The 22377-nt window shown below is 41.0% G+C and overlaps 2 protein-coding genes across 4 annotated transcripts in view; both read right to left on the reverse strand.

The window, feature by feature from the left end:
• Positions 1–2319: 2319 nt before the first annotated feature.
• Positions 2320–12059, reverse strand: txndc11 (thioredoxin domain containing 11). Its single transcript, XM_020587380.1, has 14 exons — positions 11782–12059; positions 11479–11672; positions 9967–10063; positions 9421–9540; positions 8783–8880; positions 8296–8425; positions 8001–8094; positions 7552–7664; positions 7216–7419; positions 6361–7078; positions 5152–5339; positions 4249–4361; positions 4037–4117; positions 2320–2833 (listed from the first exon to the last, which is right to left on the reverse strand). Exons 1-14 carry the CDS (start codon positions 11875–11877, stop codon positions 2320–2322), a joined length of 2760 nt encoding a protein of 919 aa, XP_020443036.1. The 5' UTR covers positions 11878–12059.
• A 2099-nt stretch (positions 12060–14158) lies between these two features.
• Positions 14159–22377, reverse strand: part of LOC109952343 (bifunctional apoptosis regulator) — an 8669-nt gene continuing 450 nt past the window's right edge. The window contains exons 1-9 of one of the 3 annotated variants that reach the window (XM_020587378.1): positions 21972–22051; positions 21396–21699; positions 19955–20053; positions 19578–19671; positions 17638–17810; positions 17267–17411; positions 15679–15858; positions 14867–15063; positions 14159–14429 (exon numbers count right to left, since the gene is read on the reverse strand). In XM_020587378.1, the coding sequence (XP_020443034.1) occupies positions 14237–14429; positions 14867–15063; positions 15679–15858; positions 17267–17411; positions 17638–17810; positions 19578–19671; positions 19955–20053; positions 21396–21699; positions 21972–22041 (1455 nt within the window). In that variant the 5' untranslated portion in view covers positions 22042–22051 and the 3' untranslated portion in view covers positions 14159–14236. Of the gene's footprint in view, positions 14430–14866; positions 15064–15678; positions 15859–17266; positions 17412–17637; positions 17811–19577; positions 19672–19954; positions 20054–21395; positions 21700–21953; positions 22052–22377 lie in introns of those variants that run through there. The other 2 variants (XM_020587377.1, XM_020587379.1) reach the window with 2 other exon arrangements.

A 22377-nucleotide genomic window follows, 5' to 3' on the forward strand; every position in this document is an offset into this window, starting at 1 on the left:
TTCAAGCATGTACTAGGTATAAGCAAATTGAAAATATGTTTGTGGATATGTCTGGAATTGTGTGTGATTACATACTGACTGTTGTTACATGTTTGAAAGAATAAATAAATAAATAAATCTGTGTATCCATAAGGGCAGGCTATGTTTTCAGACAATGCAAGGAAATAAAAATGGAGTACTATCATTTGTCAAACTAGTAAGATGAGGAGCACCTAAACATCAACCAAAAGGAAACACAGGACAATCAGATGAAACATTTTTAATCAGAAAAAACAGGTGCAATACATCACATGTAAACAATTGCAGCATCTCATTCTTAATACCTGAATAGTTACTTATAAATAACATTTTAGAGACTTGAGAATTCCTGTAAAAATATATTAGTTTGACAAAAGAACTAAATCCCCTTAAAAAACTCATTATTTTAAGTACTTGTAGGCTGGTCTGCAGATCAGCAGGCACCCATCTTCAGGTCAAAATAAGTTCTTTGTCTTTGTTAGTAGCCCTCTCTCCCTGCAGCCAGTCTGCTTTACTAACCTGTAGCCAATCACTCACCTGCTGCTGTACACGGATTTAAAGGATGATAGGGCAGCAGGTAAGTGAACACAGTAAATTCTCAAACATATATATTTACCTCGGCGGCTGGGGGACCGGGCCTTTATTTATTATATTCCCTGTTGCCCAGTGAATTTAACCTCCAAAGCTCCTCCATGCTTGGCTGTTGTCTTGATACAGTCACGATAACATGCATTTCGACATCGCTGATTCCATCAGTACAGTAAGAATCACGTCAGCCGATCCAGTTTGCCTTTTACCCAAACAATGTTTTTACACTACCATAAATTAAACTGTTTATTTTACAGGTCTGCTATTTCTGAATAATTCTTGAATGTTTCCAGAAATTTAAATATGTACTTTGTCAATAATTGCAAACAGATAAAGTTCTGAGACTGATCTTGGTTAGCGCAGTTAGTTGTGTTGAGCTTATTACAGACTTCCAGGATTTACTGGGAAAGAAACTGCACAGTTTAAACTGTGAATATTTATTACTCATTAATTTATTGTTGGAAACCTTTTCTTCATTTATCCAGAAGTTTGTCTGTAGATATATTTCATACTTTGTTGTTGTGCTAGCTTAGCATGTGGCATAACGCCATGTATCAACTGATCTCTCTCTACCAATTTTATGGTTCTTTTTGGCAAACTTCTTAAAAGATTTGCCAATAAACGAATTTATAGACCCAGAAAATAAAGTATTACCCTCTAATCTTTGACCAGAATTTCATAACAAATCTATTGCAGCTGTTCTTTCATAGGTAGGCTTTTAATGTGAAAAAACATCAGGAAGTGTTGACTGTAGTTTAACATTAATCAGGAGTACGGCAAAGATGAACGACTGGCATAATGACACCATTAAATTATGACTCTCTTCTTGTACTGATGGAATTAGTGTTGTGGAAATGTACATTTAACTGAATTTACCATGTGAGCTGGTGTAGCGCTGAAGGCTAGAGGTAATCTCATGTGCCTCCACGTTTTTATTTACCCACCATTCATTAGTAACTACCATGGATCGGGTTGCATATTTCTGTCTGAACCCAACAATGTTATCTCCTATAATGTCTGAACGCTACGAGTTTGTACGGTGCTTTCCCCCTTTCTTATTAAACAAAGCAAACATTTGAGTGCTCCAGCCGTCCAGCCCAAGGCTTGACCGATGTCTCCAAACCCAGCCTGAACATAATTTCTAAATTTCTGACTGAACACGGCCTGAGCCGAACGAGCTCGGTTCTGGTATCCAACTGGCTTTTATTTGAAAACCAGCTCTAATATGAGAATTTACAGCAACTCAGGGAAGGTAGAGAACTTGGCTGCAGGGTCTGTGCAGTAAGTTTATCTCAGGTTGCATCTTTCAACAAAGTGTTTGCATGCGCAGCATCAGAGCTGAGTAGTTGATCAGTTGGCACTGAATTCCCAAACTATCGTGTTCTTCAGAGTAGATAAGCCCACATTCGTCACAGCACTTCAGAGTCAGTCTTTGCCCTCGCTACTCATCCGCCTTATTTGTCCTCTCCCTTCTGTGCTGACTCAGCAGCAGTCTCAACTTTTCTTCTGACAGATCACAACTGTTGTTTCATCCTCATTTTTTCTCATGACAAAGCTTGTTAGGCTGCTACCCTTTGGATTTTATACAATCTCCTTGTTTCACCTTCATTTTACTCAAAGGTCTGTTTCTCAGGTCCTAATCACAGCTTTGTTTCTCGTCTGTTATCCTTTTTCTTCAGACCCTTTCTCTCATGAATCCCCACAGACTGATGGTCAGGAGGCCATATGGCTTCTTTTCTGTTCTGCCTCTTTTCTCTCCACCTCCTCTCTCTCTCTAGCCTCCGTCCTATCCTTCCGTGCTTTCAGCAAGAACCTCAGCAGCATCAGAAGGTTTTCGGAGGCGTCTGCCAGCTCCTGCAGCCGTTTCACTGCGTCCTCGAGCTGCCGGCTTTTGTCCCGGTGCTGCTCCTCTAAGCTCTGCCTCTCTTGCAGCAGCTCCGCGTTCTGGGCTTCTAAGCTGCGAGCATCAAATGTCAGTCTTCGATTGTCACGCCACAGCTGTGCCAGCTGTTGGGAGAGGCGTTCGCGTGCACGATGCAGCACTTGAACCTCATGCTGGAGTGCCAAAAACTCTGCACGGAGGACAGCGCTGGGTCCTGAACCCTCTGCAGAAGACGTCACTGCCTTGTCTGCATAATGGACAGAGCTGGAGTGCTGCAGGATGAAGCGAAGGAGGTTGGGTAACGTAATGGGCAGGTCATCAGGGAACTTCACACTGAGATGTTTTCTTAAAGAAGAACAAGAAACACAACCTCAGAGTGTAAATGAGATGAAATTCAATTATGATAATTAATGAAATACTTCTTACTTGTGTGTATTTTTATGTGCCACACAACCAATGAACACATCACTGAGGACAGTAAAGTGATTCAGACAATACCTCATAAAGCACTGAGGCTATTAGTGTTACTGTACATTATGTTCTATTGATCTGGTAGAACAGCAACTAACAATTGTTTTTATTATCAATTAATCTGCCAGTTATTTGAATGATTACTTACTTAATTTTTTGGTCTATTTATTGTCTGAAGAATTTAAAAATGCCCATCACAATGCCTGAAGGTCAAGGTGGCATCTTCAAACCAACAGAATTTAACTTTAGAGTATTTTACGAATTTTGACATAAAACAAAACAAAAAAAAAGCTGTTATCTCACGTTTGATAACTAAATACAGAGAATGTTTGCTTGAGAAATTGTCAACATAGTTTTAAATAATACCTGATTCTGTTGATGAAGTGATTATTAATTAATTAGTTTGTCAAAACAGAGTTGAGACAATTTATTATTATACCAAAGAAATGTGTAAAGTGGGGAGAAAAGCAGCATGAAAACCTCATGAGAACTAGAGAACAGATGTAAAACTAACTGCAGTGTCTGTACTCCTGCTAGGTGGTGACACGGTCAGACACAGGCTTAGCTGAGCCCTGTTTACAGAACCTACTTTTTCCTAAGTCAAAGTCAATTTTGGTGCTGAACTATCTTAGTAATTGAGTTTGTTATGCCACATAAATAAGACAGTAACTAAATCTTAAATCACAATGGATAAATAACTAGTCAGGCTAAAAGCTAACTAGCCCTGCTTAGCAGAACAACCTCTTACGATAATGGAAGTCATGATTTCATATGGTTCAAGTTCCTTTAATTGACATTTAATTCAAGAAATTAGCTCCTTAGTACAGATGAGCTAAACAAGAACCCATTTTGTTTGTAGATACTGCAGTTTTCCTGCACCCATTACACTGGCTAAATAAACAGTGTGTGACAATTTAATAATCAGGCATAATATTAATGCTCAAACTTTAAACACGCCCGACTGTTTCTGTAGTTACTCCTCATCTTTGTAAGGCACAACTATTTTTTTTTTTATATTAATGGAAAATGCTAATTTGCATCCCTATATGTATGTGTGCTTCTGTGCATCTCTCTTACCTGTATCTGGGAAAGAGAAGAATAGAGGGAACGTGGTCGACCATGAACTCCCAGGGAAGGTCATTACGTGCAACATTCACCCTACACAGAGGAAAATGTGCTTTTATAATCTGTCCCCTTTTAGAAAAGGCAGGATCAGTGAGCTAATGTTGAACTGCCACAATGCCAGTATCAACAGTACAGTCAAACATAAAAGCATACACATACTGTACCTGGCCACAGTGATGGTGCTGTTCCCCTGTAATAATCTGGCCAGCTGGATGATGACGTGGTTCAGTACAGAGCAGAATCCACACCACTGAGTGTAGTAAAACAGCAGCACATCCTAAAGAAGAAGACAAAGCTCATCAGCAAACATCAGTCACTGTAGATACAGACCTTTTGCTCCTGGTTGTGTTACACTGTGTGTTGTAAATCCATAGCATCTTCGAAACAATGAGCACGAGCTATAAAACAAACAGATTAGCCTTAAAAATAGTTAGTAGTTATATCAGGAAACCTTTCACACCACTCTCTAACCCAGTGCACCTTTAAAGTGTCATTTAAAAAAAAATAATAATAATAATAATAATTTCCTAAAACAGCTGTGCACTGTGGTTTTTAGCAAATGTTACTCAAACAGAAGTAAACAGTGCACTTGTCAGGAACTATTTTTAGTGGCGGATTCATAAGCATTTAGTCAGTATTCACAGCAGCAGAATGATGTACTGTATGTGGGACTGACTCAAAATAAACTACAGAACCCATTTTCAGTGCAGTGAAGAAACATGTCACCCTGTGGCACAGGTAACAGCTGTTAGTAGAATCATTCATTCATTGTTGGTTTTTATAGAACATCACCAGCCTGATCCTTAAACCTACATTGGCCTGTTACTAGGTAATCAGATGACCAACTGAGCTACCATCATTAGTTCCACCAGTTTTACCACCAGCCACTGATTACAGCTCCTCCTGTTGTGGCATTTGACCCGTCTCAACTAATAAGGAAACGTTGTTTGGAACAGCAAATTAAAAGGCGGACTGCTTCAACACAACTGCACAAACAAATACAGTGTGGACGTGTCATGGATTTAACTTAGGGGCCAGAGAGAGACTGAAGCAAAGGCGTCTCTCACCTTTTGAAGCTCCATGACGGAGGGCAAGAAAGACGAAGTGGTCAGTTCTGTGATGAAGCGGCGTGGAGGCGGCTGCTGATGTTCGTCTGGACGTCTGGCTTCCTCCTCACCTCCCTTCACGTCCTCCTCCCCCACCAAGTGTCTCTGCAAAAGGCTGTATGGAGCGCTGAAGTTCCTGATGAAGGCCTCTTTACACACCAACAAAACAAGATTACCATCAGGATGACCACAGTTTTCATCCAGCTGTTGTGCAGTAATGAACAGTGCTCAGATAACTTTATGTGAATACCTTTGTACTAACGAAGCGTGTTTGCATATCACAGTGGATCAAGAAGGACAACATGTTTGACTATGAAAATCACACAGAACTTTAAAGGTCACCCTGTGTCCACTTCACTGTAAATGTCTTTGTGGTGACTACTCCCTAAGCCCTGTATGCAAACAACCATCAAATTAAGCCATGTCACATGCTGATGTGAATAATATGCAAAACTATTGTTTGTCTAAGATGCATCCTCAACTTTTAATTCACTTCTGACTTTTTTTGTGAGCAGGCACTAAGCATGCCAACCACATATACTCACATTAATCAACAGGAGGCAAACAAAAAGTCAATATGTGCTTCTAAATTATAGCTGTATCCAACAACGGTGTCCAAATATTTCTTGCAGCACTAAAATATAAAGTCAACCAGGTTGAGTGTGTGGAGGGGAGAACGAAGGAAAGATGTGAACTTTTCCATCATGCTCTCCTTTTTCATTCTTCACCCAATTATTTCCATTACTTTTAATGAGTACAGCTGACTGCAGAGACTGCAGCCATCAAGAAAAACCATCACGGCACAACTGGATAAACTGGGGGTGGGGGTGATATCTTCAAATTATTGTCAAATAGTTCACTACAAACATTGAATAGCATATTAGCTTGAACTAAACATCCTTAATTAGTGGTGGTGTTACACTGAAATTTAATATCCTTCCCTTCGTGTGTCTGTAAAAGGCAAAACATTCAAAATGCCACTCAATAGAAGGTAGCCCAGTTAAAAATCATTGAAAACCACAGCCTCACTAATAAACACAATTAAATTAACCTCTCACAGTATCCATCCAAACTGAACACCAACATCTTTGTAAAGTTAGAGTTTATAACTGAGCTGTTATATTAGATTGTACTGGTGTACCTAACAGTGTCAATCTGTCCATACCTTACCCAGAGACTCTGTCAGGGTGGTTGCTGGGCTGCGGTGGAGAACATAATGAACCTCATCCTTTAGGTTCACAATAGCTGCAAACGTGCCGTCGCCACTTTGAGCACTTTGTGCACCAGCCTCCTGCTGAGAAGAAGCACTTCTGTTGCCTGTTGCTCCGAGCCTCACTGCCAGAGGCCAGTTCAGAGCAACATCTAGCACATAAAACCTGAGCGTCCTGTTGGTCTGACACCGGAGCCCTGTGATGCCATCTCCTCCCTGCTGAGCGTCAGAAGATGGAGGGATGGATGAAGGAGAAGGCGTAAGGGGAACTCTTTGCATGTCTAGCCCCTCTTTGGCTGGCAATTTATTGAGCTGAGGTTCAACTTTTCTGCAGCAGGCACTGTATTGGCTAAATGGGCTGTAGCTGTTCAGGAGGTTACTACAGCCCACTGAGGTTGCAGTTTCTATGGCCACGGGGGCAGGTAGTTGGTGGAGGCAGCAGTGTCTGAGATAAGAATGCAACACGTCTCCTCCCTGAGCTGTGGAGGGGAAAGAGCAGCGTACAGAGGAGCTGGTCAGGCTCGGTCCTGACCAGCTGAGGCACACCTCGCACACACTAGTGCTTGATTCTGGGAGAAGAACCGACTGGCAGCACAATGAGTGGGAGGTGAAGCTTTTGTCCAAGGTGGAGTGGTTATTACCGTTACAGGAATGGTAACGCACAGCAACGTCAGCAACCTGACAGACAAAAGAAAACAAAGGAGTAGTAATATTAATAATACTTGTATAGTTACTTGTGCCTTACACAGTAAATATCAAGATGTGAATATGGACATAGAAAAAATTTAAACACATTCCCCATCATCACTACTCACCTGTTGCAGTAAGGGACTGGGCTTGGATCCTAGTGGATTGTGTGGCAGGAATAGCAGCAGTGCGGGACCTTTATTCAGCTCCCGTTCCAGGAGGCGAGACTTTGTTCCTGGGGGCTGCAGCCACTGGAGGACCGTCTCATAGTGTTCGAACACCCAGCTACAGATGACCTCTGATGTGAAGTTGCGTTCTCTTCGAGGGAAAATCTGTGAAAAACAAGAAAAGCATATAGCATAATGCCAGTCCCATGTCTTGACTGTACCATAATACTAAAATTCATTCAGTAGTAAACTACCTTTTCCAGCCAGTGTTATGTGCAACCTTATGATGTCACTTACCAAAGAGGAGTTAAATCTTCTGTGTAGGTAAACAGTTTCATCTTCTCTTACTGAGATGGCTTCCGCCACCTGTTTGTTGGTCACGACCCCGAAACGTACACCACCACGGAAATCTGCACCAGAAAAACAGACTCGGGACTGCAAGCTCCAAACTCTGTGATTCTATTCTCACAGTACATTTTAAACAAGCACACGAGACTGTAGCAATAATAACTGATAAATGCTCGATCTAAAAAAAAATTGGAAGAGAAAATGCCCATCATGAGTTCCCAGGGTCCAAAACAACAGAACAGCTCTAGAGATCCGCTACCTAGCAAATGCTTTTTCTTTGAAAAACTACTTAAACGATCACAGCTTTTTATTTTAAGCCAATGACTGTTGCAGCTTGAGATCTGATCAGAAAACGTTTGTGGATTGGACTCTGTGTTGTTTGTATTATGACTTCTTACCTCTTTTGAGGGCCTGCAGGGCAGAGGACAGATATGTAATGTACCCTGGTGGTTGAGGAGAGGAGTTAAACTGGAAGAAACCCACCACTCGAGGCTAGAAATACAGAAGACATATCCAATCAGAATATACCACATGGTAACATACATATCTTCATTCAAATAAGATCACGTAACACAATTCAAACATGCAGGTCTTTCCTTAAAGACAGCTAATATTACCAAAATGCACAACAAACATTGCGGGTGATTCTCTGGCAGCTCTCACTCAAACAGCCCGAAGACACAGCCTGCATACCTCGTGATAGGAGAGGAACTCTTTAAGTGTGGCTCTCGACGGGAGGTAAGTGAGCGGGGTGATGACTCTGAGGATGAAACTTTCCACATACGGAGCCACAAACGGGCCCTTGTAATTTATAGGCCCAAACCTGCGACACACAAAAACAGACAAACAACATAATGGGTCAATTTGTTGATCTCTCACTTAGGTTTGTATCAGTTATGATGATATACAAATCACTGGCAACAAAACTGTAATATAAATTCATCCCAAGACAAAATGCATCAGGATCAAAGTATATTAAAACATCTGCTAAATAATGTCCAGGGGGAAACTGTGAACACACCTATCAACTAAAATATCAATGGAAATATGAACAGAATAATCCAATTTAACTTAAACCATAGCTAGAGATTCACAACAATAATAAAAGATGAAGACGTTACATATTCTACTAACCGACGGCATCACACACCAAACCTGAGGACAGTCTTCTCTGTCTTACCTTCTGTAAAACAGATGGATGATGGGGTACTGATAGATGTGGTTCTGCCTCCTGCACTTCCCCTGACTCCACCAGCAGTTAATGGCAACAAACTGCACCTGTGTTTGTGTGAGAAAGACAGATAAACAGACTATTTCCGGACCACAGAACGCGTGTGCTGTGTTATTATTCTCAGTCGTGTGTGTGAAGATGGAAAAGGCCTTTTCTGTCTTATTTACATAACAAACGGGCTGCAAAAATGTGTTTCACAACGTTCTTCCCAACAGTTAAAAATATTCTACTTATTAACTTTGTACTGTCAATTTAAGGGTTGATTTCAGTTTATAATTCCAATGATTTCTTTAGCTCCCCTTTAACCGAGTAGCTCTTTTTCTGCCATTTGTCAATGTAATTATAAACGCACTTCAAATAACAACTCCACTATGATCCAAAGGCCATGAAAAATAAATCCAATCCACATGATCCACTAAATATAAGATGCTTCATGTGTCTCCTTCAGGTGACAAGAATATTTCTTTATTTTGTTGGTCTTCTGCTGACTTGGTGCTACTGTAGCTCCGCTCTCCCACACAGTGTCTGTTAAGGTTACTGTTTGGTATTTAAACAAAAGCATTCTTATGTCTTCAGGCGTCCTGTACCTGTTTAGCCAGCTTCTTAGCAACCTGCTGCACTTCCTGTCGGGCAGCCATGGAGTGAGCACACCACGGTGCATAGAAGAACACGAGAGATACCTCGGCCACGCTCCTGAGACGCTCCACCTAGAGAGAAAACATCATTGTTATTGACATGTTAGTCTGACTCATATTCCTACATTGTAACTCTGTCAGTTTTTTTTTAACCATGACCTTAAATTTATTACTACCAGGGAGTAACGCCTATAGCTGAAGGGCTTTCACAAACTTATGTTAACTGACTCAAAGACCTCCAAAAATTCAGTCATTTAGGAAAATACCAGAGAGAAGGTTAGTTACAGAGCAATCTGCACAGATGAATCTACATTACAATGCAATTTAGCAAGTTATTTTTTAGAGAAATGCAACTGACAGAGCACTCTGTATTCCCTGCACATTGCATCACGGTTGTAGCCAACCTACCATGCAGGTTTGAAAATATCTAATAATAGAAATTCCAGTAATACCATGACAAAATGTTTTGCAGCAGGTGTCCATGTCTTTGAATCTCACCTGGTCTAGCTGACCCAAGTAGAGGTCTACTATCGGGGCCTCGGTGGAGAAGAAGCGCACCGGAGGCTGAGCTGCTACCACCACGTCCTTAGCACGGCTACAGAAATTAGATGTTAAATGTATATCAGGAGTCAAAGATTCATTCAGTGAGGGGTATGTGGTACACTGTGATGTATCGGATTTTTCCACACCTTGCCTTGAATTATCAAGTAATTTGATGGTTTAGCCAAAACAAATATTCATGTTAGTTTTGCTAGTTTTTTTTTAATCCAGTGTACTGGATCAATATCAGGGGTGCACCAATTCAAATATTTTGAAATATGCCTGTACTGGCACAGATGCCAATGTTTCCTCTATCAGTTACATCTATTTAGTGTAGGTCGTACACTTCTGATTCAGTTCACCACAACAAACCCTGGCCTCATGTTCTCTTACACAAAAGTGATTGCAATGACTTGGCATAGACACATTTGTTTATATGGGAAGAAGAAAAACACTGGTATTGTGTCAGTACACATATCTGCAGATATCCTGAGCTGCGGTATTGAAATTAGTATCATGAGGAAAAAAAAAAGTTGTATTATTGCATCGCTGTATCTCAATATATACTGTGATAAAAGACGTTATACTCCCCAAGGAAGCTTTACGCTCTGTGGTCAGCACAAATACTGTTATAATTATACTTAAGTAATATTTTGAATGAAGGGGGTTTAGCTGTACATTGTATTAGAGTACTTTCATAATAATATTGCTACTTTTACTCAGTTAAAAGATAGCAATAGTTCTCCCAGTATGTGGAAGCAGGGTGTGCCTGAGGTCATTCATGTGCACTTTGTTTCAAGCTTCAGTTTTCCCAGGTGTAATCTCCACAACTACAGTAAATTCAATGGAAGACGTGTGTGTTGCTACTGGGGCTGCAGCTACTGATCATTTTCTTTCTCAATAAACTCCTAAAATCATAATTTCCCACATCTCAAAGTTACATCTCGAAATGTGTCAACTCTGTCAAACAGCGGTCTAAAACCCAAGCATATTCAGTTTAGTCTCGTGTATGATGTACAGTAATGCATTTCATACTTCATCAAGCAGGAAACAACAAAGTTTGCAAGTTTGGCATTTTTAGTTAAAAAATGACAAACGATTATAGTAATCTGAATCGTTACTGATTAACTTTCTGTCAATTGACTAGCCTTTGCACTTGTGGGCACTACAGAAGTCTTCGTTATGCTTTCATTTTCAGGATTATAAGGATAATACAGCAACACTCTTACTAAAAGGTACAGCTACTGTCTCCTAAGTCCTATAGTACACGTCAGTTTCTGCGAGGTGTAACGTTATAACTTAATACAGAGCCTGGTTATTATGATAAGAGGGTCATTTGTTTCTTGCAGTACTAAAAATTTTCTCTCAACAAACCAACCTATATGTTCAATGTTGAAGTTCAGTGGGTCTCACGTCCACACAAAACATGCTCAAATTAACAGAATGTGAACAGAAGCTGGACTTGTTTACCTGCATGTGAACTTGACGGCTAGTATGAACAGGACGCTGAGCACGATAGCCCCGCAGAGTAGAACCGGTCTTCGGGCCATCAGAAACAGCACCTGCCGAAGAGACTGCCGCACACGGCGCAGCATTACAGCTTGTCGTCGTCTCTCCGTCCCATTTATACGCCCCGGGTGCCGCTGCTCCACGCGTCCATTTGCCTAAGGGAAGGGTGGGGAGAGGAAGACTAGTTCAACACGAAACAGAGTTAGTCTGGATTGGCCATCAGTGACACTGGGGTGAGATGTATTCAAACACGGTCAAACCAACCTTTCTTCCCCACGTAGACTTTTCACTTCCGCAACAACGACCTCGGGGGGAGTCTGCAAATGCCAGAGCCGATTTAAAAACGTTTAAAACTATCATGGTAAGCTAGGTACAATATGATTGATAGTCACCTAAGCTTGCGTTAAACTGCAGTATATTTGGTCAAAGTAGTTCTGTTTTATTTTGTCCTCGGTAAGTGTGTTTGTGGTCCTTTTTACGTTTTGAGATGTATAGACTTTTTTGAGACGGTTCCTACATTGTTACGGTGCCAAAAGCAGCTGCCATGATGACTACGGAACACCAGAGGGCGGTCGTAGAATTTTCAATCAATCAAACTTTATTTAAAGCTGTATACAGAGGTATGGACACAAGTCAAAAAAGTAAGGCGACATGCTTTATAAATGAGCTTTTCTTCAAAAAAGCCCACGAATGCAGCGTTACATTACACACAATTTGGCCCGAAAGTTGCTTATATTAATGGCCTAAAACTGATCTATAAAAATATTTACCATTAGACTACTAACCTTTATAAACCCCTTTTAAATGGCGTCTTGTCATGAAGTGTAGCAATATTTGTTTATGGGATTGCCTACATACTGCAAACTAGTATTTGGCGTTTTAGTCTACAGTTATTCACTTATTTAACTCGTGTCTTATGTGGGCCTAGCTAAGCGTGAAAAAACAAAGCATCTTAAGTAGCACCAACCTTTTGGGTGGGTGTTATATAGGTTAGGTTGCCTAATAAGTTAGTTGTATGCAAAGTTTGGCCAAATTGCATATTCTGAAGTAGGCTACATAACCAACCCCTGCAGCGAACAGACATTACACTTTTCTTTAGCTGTTTATGCATTGTCACTTTTTATTTAATGATTTTTTTTTTAAGTAGAAACACTGCCTCTATTACTGTGTAAGAGCCAACTTGATGTAAACAGTCAGGGATACTCGCATCGCGTAGGAGCAGCGGCTGCGCTCATGAACGCGCACAGCGTCTCGCTACTGCCTTCAGAGTTCACGATGATTCAAGAGCTGATTCAGACCTACCCTCATAACGATAACACGTCTCAATTAGCCTCTTAAGTCATGTGAAAACCCATGCACACAATAGAATATTATTTAAAAAAAAAACTTTATTTTTTCTTACCATTAGAGAACACTGAAGAACAAAATCACAGTGTAAGACTTAAGTGCAAATGAACAATGTAAAAAATAAGCCATCTTTCATTAGTTGTACCCACCTATTACATGGAAATATTTACTGCCAACAAAATGTTTTTGAATTAAAACAAACAAAAAACTATGCAATCTTTGCCAGTAATAAATGCAAATAACATAGCAAATAAGAGTTTCTCCTTAAAATCAAATGTTAAAGATGTGTATGAGGATCTCAAAAAAATTTAAAAAATGAGTTTGCTTTCAGGTATAAGTGGCATGTATCTTGTTAACAAAACATCTGGATCTCCTGTAAAAAACACCAGTGTTGAACATGTGCTCAACAAGACTGTGTTTGCCCTTGAACGAACAGCAAGTCTGAAGTTGACTGCAGAACTCAACACCGACACATTTAACAATCATATTACCAAACTGCAGAATGAATTTCAGACAGCTCTGTAGCACTGAGATTCCAATCACAACCAGAACTGCACTGAAGACCCAAAGAATGCATTCAAATTTAGGTAGAACAAGGATTTATATAACATTACAATACTGCTTCTTCATGTTGATACTTCTAAAGCCAGAGGTGTTAATGTTTCAGGGGTGGCCAATTCCAGTCCTCGAGGGCCGCTGTCCTGCTTGTTTTCCAACTATCCCTGCCTGACCTGCTGCTGATTACCTGGCTCAGGTGTGTTCAGCCAGTCAGAAGCTGGAAGATACCAATTTAAGTGATTGTAGACATGTCAAAAAGACATTTTATAACACAACTCAAACAAAAGTGAATTTATCCATACTTTTGTTCTGTCTTCAGTAGCCAAGGATTAAAATGTATTAAACAAAAATGCTCAGCTTTCACTGGACTGCAGCCATCTCAGTGCTTTGTTCATAAGCTTTCATCTTATGAGGCCTTCACTGCCACCAGTGTTTGAACCCAACCTACCCTTGGCACATCTGCCCTCTGGACCCTTGAGGCAATGTGGCTTGTGAATGCAATGTGTACACAGAGTGAAAGCAGAGCAACAATCTGTCCGAGTCAATAACATCACATACTTCCCTGTTTCACATGATTTGCTTCTCCTACAATAGCTCAATGTCTCACTTGCTCCACATGGCAACCGCCCAGCAGAGAGACAAGACAGGAAGCAAGAAAACTTCCTTTCCAACAGCAAACAAAGCCAGTCTCATATGAGTTTACTGTTGAAAATAAACACTTCTCCTCCTCAGGAGCTGGATTTCTGGCTATTTACTTTATTTGCTGTTACCGTAACTGTACAGCATGAATGGGACACTGACTACATGCAATTTGCTACAGTGCCTGTGTTTCTCGGTGCATGAGCTGCTGCACCACCAGGTCTATATTAATGATGGGACTGAAGTAGAGGGCCCAGTAAAAGAGGCAGTTGCACACAAACTGCGGGACAAAAGGCCACAGGAGAGCGAAAGCAAATCCCTGAGATAACATCTTCCACAAGTGGTTCCACATCTTGTGTGGCAGAGCCCTAAAGAAAGTAGAAGACACATGTCAGTGTATTAGTGTATGAGGTCCATTAGACCAGTGCTGGATGTATTTTCAGAATCATGTAACATTTCCAGGAATAAGCTATTTTTCTCTGCTAAGTACATATTTTCTTTTTTCTTTTAAGAAAACTCCAAAACATGAAACGGACCACATCTTGGTTATGGTCATTATGTGTAAATATCAATATAATGCCACTTATTCCATTGCTGTCTATTCCAGTTGTGCTCACCTTCCAAACAGCAAATAAAAAAAGTGGAAAGCTAAAGCACAACATGGCACTAAATCCTTACAAGTTAAGGTTTAGGAAAGGTCAAGGAATGCTCCAGGCTACGAGTCATTTAAAAGGTATGTGTGTGTGTGTGTGTGTGTGTGTCTGTGTCACAAAGAAAAATAAATAAAACACCCAACTGCGTGTACCTGATTCTGGTTCTTCTCCAGAGACTCCACAGAGCACAGCCTTCCAGCACAGACAGCAGCATGGCATTAACAATAATGAAGCGAGACGTCCAGTAGTGGACGGCCAACCAATCCCAAGCAAACTCTGCAATCAGCTGGTATGGAAGCAGGAGGTACTTCACAAGAAACTCTGTCCACTGTTGCCAGCTTGGCTCCAACTAACAGACACACAATGATAGAAGAGTGATTTTAAGCCATTAAAACAAGTATTGATGTAAGACAGTAGAAACCACATTATTCTCTCTTACAAAATAATCTGGAACCTCAGCAGGCATATTTACATGGAGCTTAACTGGAGACTGTCTGGTTGTAAGTTAAGACAACATTAGTTGGAATATACAAGTCAGAGTAAGGTCATTATCATACTCAGTCTTTAAAAATTGGCCTCTAATTTCTTTCTCCTGTTTTATAGTGTATGTATCTCACTAGCCCTGGCGAGGATGGCCTGGGATGCAGCACCTCCACTGGCCTAAAATCATAACTTTGGGGTTAAACCAGGTCAAATAAATGAATCCCCTCAAGTAAATCAGATGTTGTCTGCATCAAAATTGTAAAAGGTACACAGTGAATAGAAGTCTGGTACCATTTCTTAAATACTGACTGAGTGTGACAATAACATAACTTTACTACAGCCATGCTCACAACACTGCTAACCCAATTTTTAATCAATAATCACAGCATCATGTGCATGTGAATGAACCTACTGTTAAATTTTAACCCATTACATTGGATGCAAGGACATTATGTCAGCTGTAAATTTGTTTTTGTGTCACCTGTGTGTTGAGGAAGCTGCTCTCTACTGACTGGTCCATGTGTGTGATGGCCGGGCAGCAGGTGTGCAGGAAGGGCAGGAACGTTTCAGAGTAGTCAAATAAATACAAGTACAAGATTGTGAGACGAGGGGAGCGCTTCAGTGCATACAGCAAGAACAGAGACTTCCCTGCATTAGCCACCTGACAGAAAGTGAAACACAAAGAATACAGAGAGAGAGGTCAGTGATTTGATTGTACATGTAAGAAGAATGACAAACCCAACAGAACAGAGATTAATAAGGCTGTAAATGGAGGGGCTGTGGTACAACAATAAAAGCAAAGGTAACATTCTAAACTAACAGATTAAGATTATCTCATATATGCTATTACAGTGGAGGTGGCAGCAAAACAGACTGAATCACACAAACCCATCTAAAGATGCACAGATCTACTGAAGACCAGCATGTAAAACTGCTGAGTGGCATGTAGCTGGAAAGGGTTACAGAGTCATCTCAAAGACCTTGGATATTCATCAGTCCACAGTTGGAGATAACGTCTATAAATGAAGACGATTCGATGCTGTGGCTACATAAAAGTGGACGCCCAGCCAAGATCACTCCAAAGGCACAACGCAGAATGTTCAATGAGGTGAAAAAAGAACCCTAGAGTAACAGCTAAAGACCTGAGGGATTCGCTGGAGCTGGTGAACATCTCTGTTAATAAGTCAACCATATGCAAAATATTGAACAGACACAGTATCCATGGCAGGACACCATAGAGGAAGCCATTGCGCTCCAAAAACAACACTGCAGCAGGCCCGAGGTTTGCCAAAGACCACCTTGACACTCCATATCACTACTGGGAAAATGTGCTGTGGACAGATGAAACAAAGGTAGAACTGTTTGGGAAGAAGACTCAGCACTACATATGGCGTAAAAAGAGAACTGTGTACCAACATGAAAACATCATCCAAACAGTGAAGCATTGTGATTTGAATGAATTCCCACATTTATCAACATATCCTGCAGGATAATGTCAGGGTGGCTGTCGGCAAGTTGAAGCTCAGAACAAGCTGGGCGATGCACCAGGACAATGACCCTAAACATCGAAGTACATCTACAAAATCTATCTTTTGGGGTGGCCCAGTGAGAGCCCAGACCTCAGCACAACAGAGATGATGTGGAATGACCTCAAGACGTTCACACCAGACGTCTAAGAATATGGCTGAGCTGAAGCAGTTCTGAGGAAGAATGGTCCAACATTCCTCCTGAACATTGTGTAGGTCTAATCCACAGCTATAGGAAGCACTTGGTTGAGGTTACTGCTGCCACAGGTGGGTCAATCAGTTATTAAACCAGTGTTGCCATTACTTTTTCCACCATGACTTTGTAGGTTTAATGGGTGTGTTCAATAAAGACATGAAAGATCATGACTGTTTGTGATTTATCATCTTAAAAATATTGTGTTGGTTGATATTTGTGACTTTGGTGAAGATCAGATCACATTTCATGACCAATTTATGCAGAAAACTGTAAACAATGTCATTACTTTTTCTTGCGACTGTATTCCTGCAAACTGAAGTATTTCATGGAGCAGTCAGAGAACTTACCTTGTACTCCCAGAGGTTCTGTGGAGGTTTGACCCCAAGGGTTTTAACTCTGTCCAGTTCAGCCAGAACAGCCCGTCTGTGAGCCTGATTTTCTATGCTGTAAGGAGGCTGTAACAACTCTTCATCTCCCAACATCAACAGTAACCTGAAGCAAAGAAACCAATAGCACATCACATGACCATAATGACCAAGATGGCCTCACAACAGGAGCTTCTGGGTTTTCTGTATAATGTTCATTCACAAGTTTGATACATAATTAGATACGGTCATGATTTTCACTTTCAGGGCGGGGTGCCTGTATTTCAATATAAGAACAAGGAGAGCCAAAACAAAAATGACACTAATTATTCTATGTAATATTCATTATTTACCTCCCATTGACATTCTCGTGTTTGAAGGGTTCTCTGTACAGCTGGGCCCAGGGGCCCAAGTGGTCCAGCCAGGACACGACTTCCTCCGGCGTCCAGTGAGACACGGGTTTACTGATCAGCAGGTCATGCTGCTCCGCCGTCCCAGTACTCCAGTGATACACCAGCACCATCACCTGGAAACACACGGACATTAACAGACAAGGGACAGTGAATCCTAGTTTAGCCAGCTTATACCACACTGCAGTGTTTTACATATGCAGATACAAAGAAATTATTTGAGCCACAAAGCTACTGATAGTGACGAGTAGGGGATTAGCATGGTGGCTAGAATTCCTCATAGGCTAAACTGGTGCCAACTGGTAATACAGTGGTGGTTTCACATACTGTACATCCAGGTTTCTGTATCTTGCAGAAATCATCCATCACCACAAGAGGTCACTCACTGTCTGTGTTTAACTTAAGTTGCTCATATGTTTGAACAGAAGATGTAAATTTTGATTGTTTCCACCACCCTTCAACCCGTTTCCATCACAGTTACTGCACATAATGTGTCCTCTTCACTGACCTGAGTTTGATTACACCTCAATTGTTTAAGCCATTTGACTAACAAGAACAAGATCACTGCTGAACAAAGATTAAAAAAAAGAATATAATCCTAAAAATATATTTCTAAATAAACAAACTGTCATGCATGGAAGATATGCATGTGTCCATTTAGCAGCATGATAGCTTGAGTTAAAAAACAGAAACAGTAACTACCTGTTTCACACAGGAAGTGTAAATTTGTGATGTACCTTTGCACAGAAATAACTAAAATGCTCATTCTAAACAAATATGTGCGTTACAGTACTATATAGAAAAAACCATGCTGAGAGACTGTATAATGTGCTATTCTTGGGTTTAGTCACCTATAAGAGTAGCTCAGTTTAGAAAGGCTGCAAAGAGGGAAGCTAAACATCTTCAGAGTTTTTGAAACCAAAGTGCATGATGTGTGTAAACATGGAGAAAAGCACGATCCAAACAAGCAAGGGTAAGCTGGAAAACACATTAACCAACCTTGAAATGTAAATACTGAGTAAACTGAAGTTCAATGTCTACTTAAAACGATACAGCTTTGCAGGAAATGTTATTTTCCGGTGCAATTCATGTGAGCTCAGGAAAACACAAAGGTAAAAGCATCCAAAACAAACTGATGACCATGCACATAGGCCCAGGCCCCTTTCAGTTTTCATAAAATGCCCTGGTTCAATAACATCCATCCTTGAACTGGGGTCAAAAAAAGGACCACGCTGTAATCTGTGCTCCCAACAGCAAAGTGCAAATTTACACGGCAAGACACATAGTTATGTTGCTCCCATGTGCCACATGGACAAAACAGGCATGGTCTATCTGCATAAAATGAACATCCACTACTGTGGTAACCTTTAAATATCACACACTACAGTTGTTAAAATCCCCTCAGTAATACAGAAAACAATCTAAAGTAGCAACTGAAGGTCAAATTATTTTAATGCTGGATCAACGTATACTGGTTCAGGGTTTACAACAATTTCCCCCAGAAAGGGACAGCACCGCCATTCGTGTGTAGGTGTGTGTGTGTGTGAACTGGCACTGCAGATAGTTCTGTACTGGAGACAACTTCCTTGTGTGTGTATAACATACTTGGCCAATAAAAGTGATTAGCGTTACTTTATATATGTTATCATTTGGATTATTCTGTGACTCATCAGCACATTAGTCTATCGCTCTATTAAAACACACAACTTAGTTAAACTTCTGACTTGATAAATCTCAAACATTACTGTGGCCATGGCAAGACAGATGGGCTCTCACTGGCCCCTAATAGAGTGGTCAGAAAAGTACTGTAGCTAGCAATTTTACTGCATAAGATAATGGTAAATGACTAGGTGAGTTCTTTTTCACTGCCGTTGTATACTTACAGCCACAACTGTGAGTGCAGTTAGGACTCCAGAAAAGAAGAAGCCTGCTCCTTTGTGCTGGTTTGTCCTGGCTCTACCCAAGTTGTCACCATATCTAAAAACATGTGGACACTTGATGAAAGCAGGCCCCTTCACTTCAGAACTCAAAGTGATCAAATACAAGTGAGCACAAAGCAGACACCAGGAAAGTTCATGGTGATAACACTGACATCGTCAAATGGAAGCTCTGTTTCGTTGTGCTTACAGACTGATAGAAAAACACATTTGTGAATAAAAGTTGTAGAAAGCCTTGTTTAGCTTCAGAGAGAGCTGTGCAGAATTTGGCACAGTATTCCAAAGCTTTAAAACAACTTGTAACATTTACAATATTGTATTACCTCTGGAAAGCCAACAAGCTCCGGGAGACTCTGGGGTTAGCCTGGATCTCTGCTCTCCTCCGTTGAACCACCTCACTAAACAGTTTGTCAGTTGTATCCCTGAGAATAAGAGCAATATGTAAACACATGGAATTAGAAGATGGGAGTGAAACGTACAATGAAACAACAAGGAAGGACTGAAGGCACCGTTATGTTCACTAGCTGACCTAGCTCATGCTGAGTAGTGCTAACTTGTGTCACATGAGGTAATGGAAGTGAAACTGGTCCTTCTAGTTTGTTTGACCTGGCTGTGTTTGTTAACCTTTCTGCTACGTGTGAAACATTTCAATGACATTCTTTAACAAGCCTTGGGAAAACTACTCGACCAAGTGAAAATACCCTAACCAAGTCTTTCACTTTCAGACTGTGTGCACTATGCAGACTCTGTGGTGATAAACTGATTTGAGTACAGTACAGTATTAGAGAAAATCAATGCAAAGACAAACAAATGTTTATCAATAAAACTACAGCAGGACATGGACTCGTAATTTCTAAGTGCATAGAGTACACGCATAGGTTTTCTTCTGCAGGTTCACATGTTTTCAAAACTAGATGGTCTGTAAGTGTGACGCTGAAACGAAAGGGGGCAGCATGGTGGTGCAGTGGTTAGCGCCGTTGCCTCACAGCGAGAAGGTTCCGGGTTCGGGCCCCACCCAGGACCTTTCTGTGTGGAGTTTGCATGTTCTCCCAGTGCTTGGCGTGGGTTCTCTCCGGGTACTCCAGCTTCCTCCCAAAGACATGCAGCTTAGGTTGATTGGTGTCTCTAAATTGCCCATAGGAGTGCGTGTGTGTGGTTGTTCATCTATGTGTTAGCCCTGCGATGGATTGGCGACCTGTCTGGGGTGTACCCCGCCTTCGCCCGATTGCCGGCCTCCCCCGTGACCCCGTTCAGGGACTAAGCGGTAGAAAATGAATGAAATGAAAGGAAAAGTTTGGTACTGGTATAATATGGAGTACAAGTTGCATTGTCACGATCTGTGGCAACTTCAGCAGTGTCTGCCTGTGGCATAATATGCAGCACAAGTTGTATTGTCACGATCCATGGCAACTTCAGCAGTGTCTGCCTGTGGGGGCAACTCGGTTAGATGTGGAAGAGTCACAGAAATGCCTGCACAGTACAAACAAGTCATAAATCAGAGGATGCTGGTTTGTTTATTTTTAATATAAACGATCATATTCTAAATGTGATCAAAATGTGAACAATCCTCAAAATTGTAATGCTAGTGTGCCTGTAAATACTGAAAATCCCTGTCACACACACATTTTTTGTCAGTACAAGTTGTCTTAGGGATGCAACAGTAGATCTCTGTTCTGTGCTGTATGTCAGAAAAACGAAATGAGTACTGTGGGAAGAAAAATCAAACATTCATTCACTTATATGGTGTGGCTGTGAAAAGCATACCTCAGCAGTATGTTGATTTTAGGAAAGCCTTCCCACTTCTCCCGGCACTCTGGACATTCGTTCTTGTGTGACGACTCCCACCACAGAGCCAGACAGTGGCGGCAGAAGCTATGGCCGCAGGTCAAAGTGGTGGGGTTCACCAAGATGTCGTAGCAACAGTGACAAGAAAATTCGTGTTCTGATATATTAGTGGTGGTGGAGGGCTGTGACTGAGGAGATTCAGATAAATTAGGGGGGTCATCCATCAATGCTCCCGGACAGTCATCCAATAAATCCCGCTCTATCTGGTGCAGCATATCAAAGTCTGAAAAAGAGGAGGAAAAAAGGCTAAAAAAGAAAGACCAAAATGGCATCAGTGACTTTTTACATTAATGTACCTGTACTTTTATCAGAGTACAGGGTTTTGCACCACTGCAAATTGGTGGCTTCATCTTGATGTGGATGAATTGTACCCGTGAACAGATTTTAGGGTTGGGGCAGATGAATAAATTGCATCAGATTATATTAATTTTAAATTCGATTAAAGTTATAGCATTAGACAATTGCACAAGCACATACCGAACAGTAAACAATAACCTGAGCAGCACAAAACCATGAAACACAAAGAAAGCAGTTGCCTAAGTGACGCTAGTTTGGACACTGACATGCTACATGTTATACTCTGACAGCAGTTAACGTTTACTTATCACATCCTGATCCGGACGTTAGCTAGCTATCGTTATAACTGGCTAGCTAGCTAGTCGTTAGCTACCAGCTAGGTTAGAAAAAACATGTCCTGCTCTTGTGTAAAGCAGAAACAAAGTACATTTTGCAGATATTCCCAATACAAAATTGTAGTTAACAATTAGCGTTAAGGTTGACATGCTACTTAGCCAATAGCTAACAAGTGCTGAGATACCCTGGCTAAGTTGTACTAGATGTACTAGGTATAAGCAAATTGATATTGGATTAGCATTTGTTGGATATGTGTAAAATTATGTGT

Source organism: Monopterus albus, unplaced genomic scaffold (assembly GCF_001952655.1).
Source record: "Monopterus albus unplaced genomic scaffold, M_albus_1.0 scaffold455.1, whole genome shotgun sequence".
Lineage (NCBI taxonomy): Eukaryota > Metazoa > Chordata > Actinopteri > Synbranchiformes > Synbranchidae > Monopterus > Monopterus albus.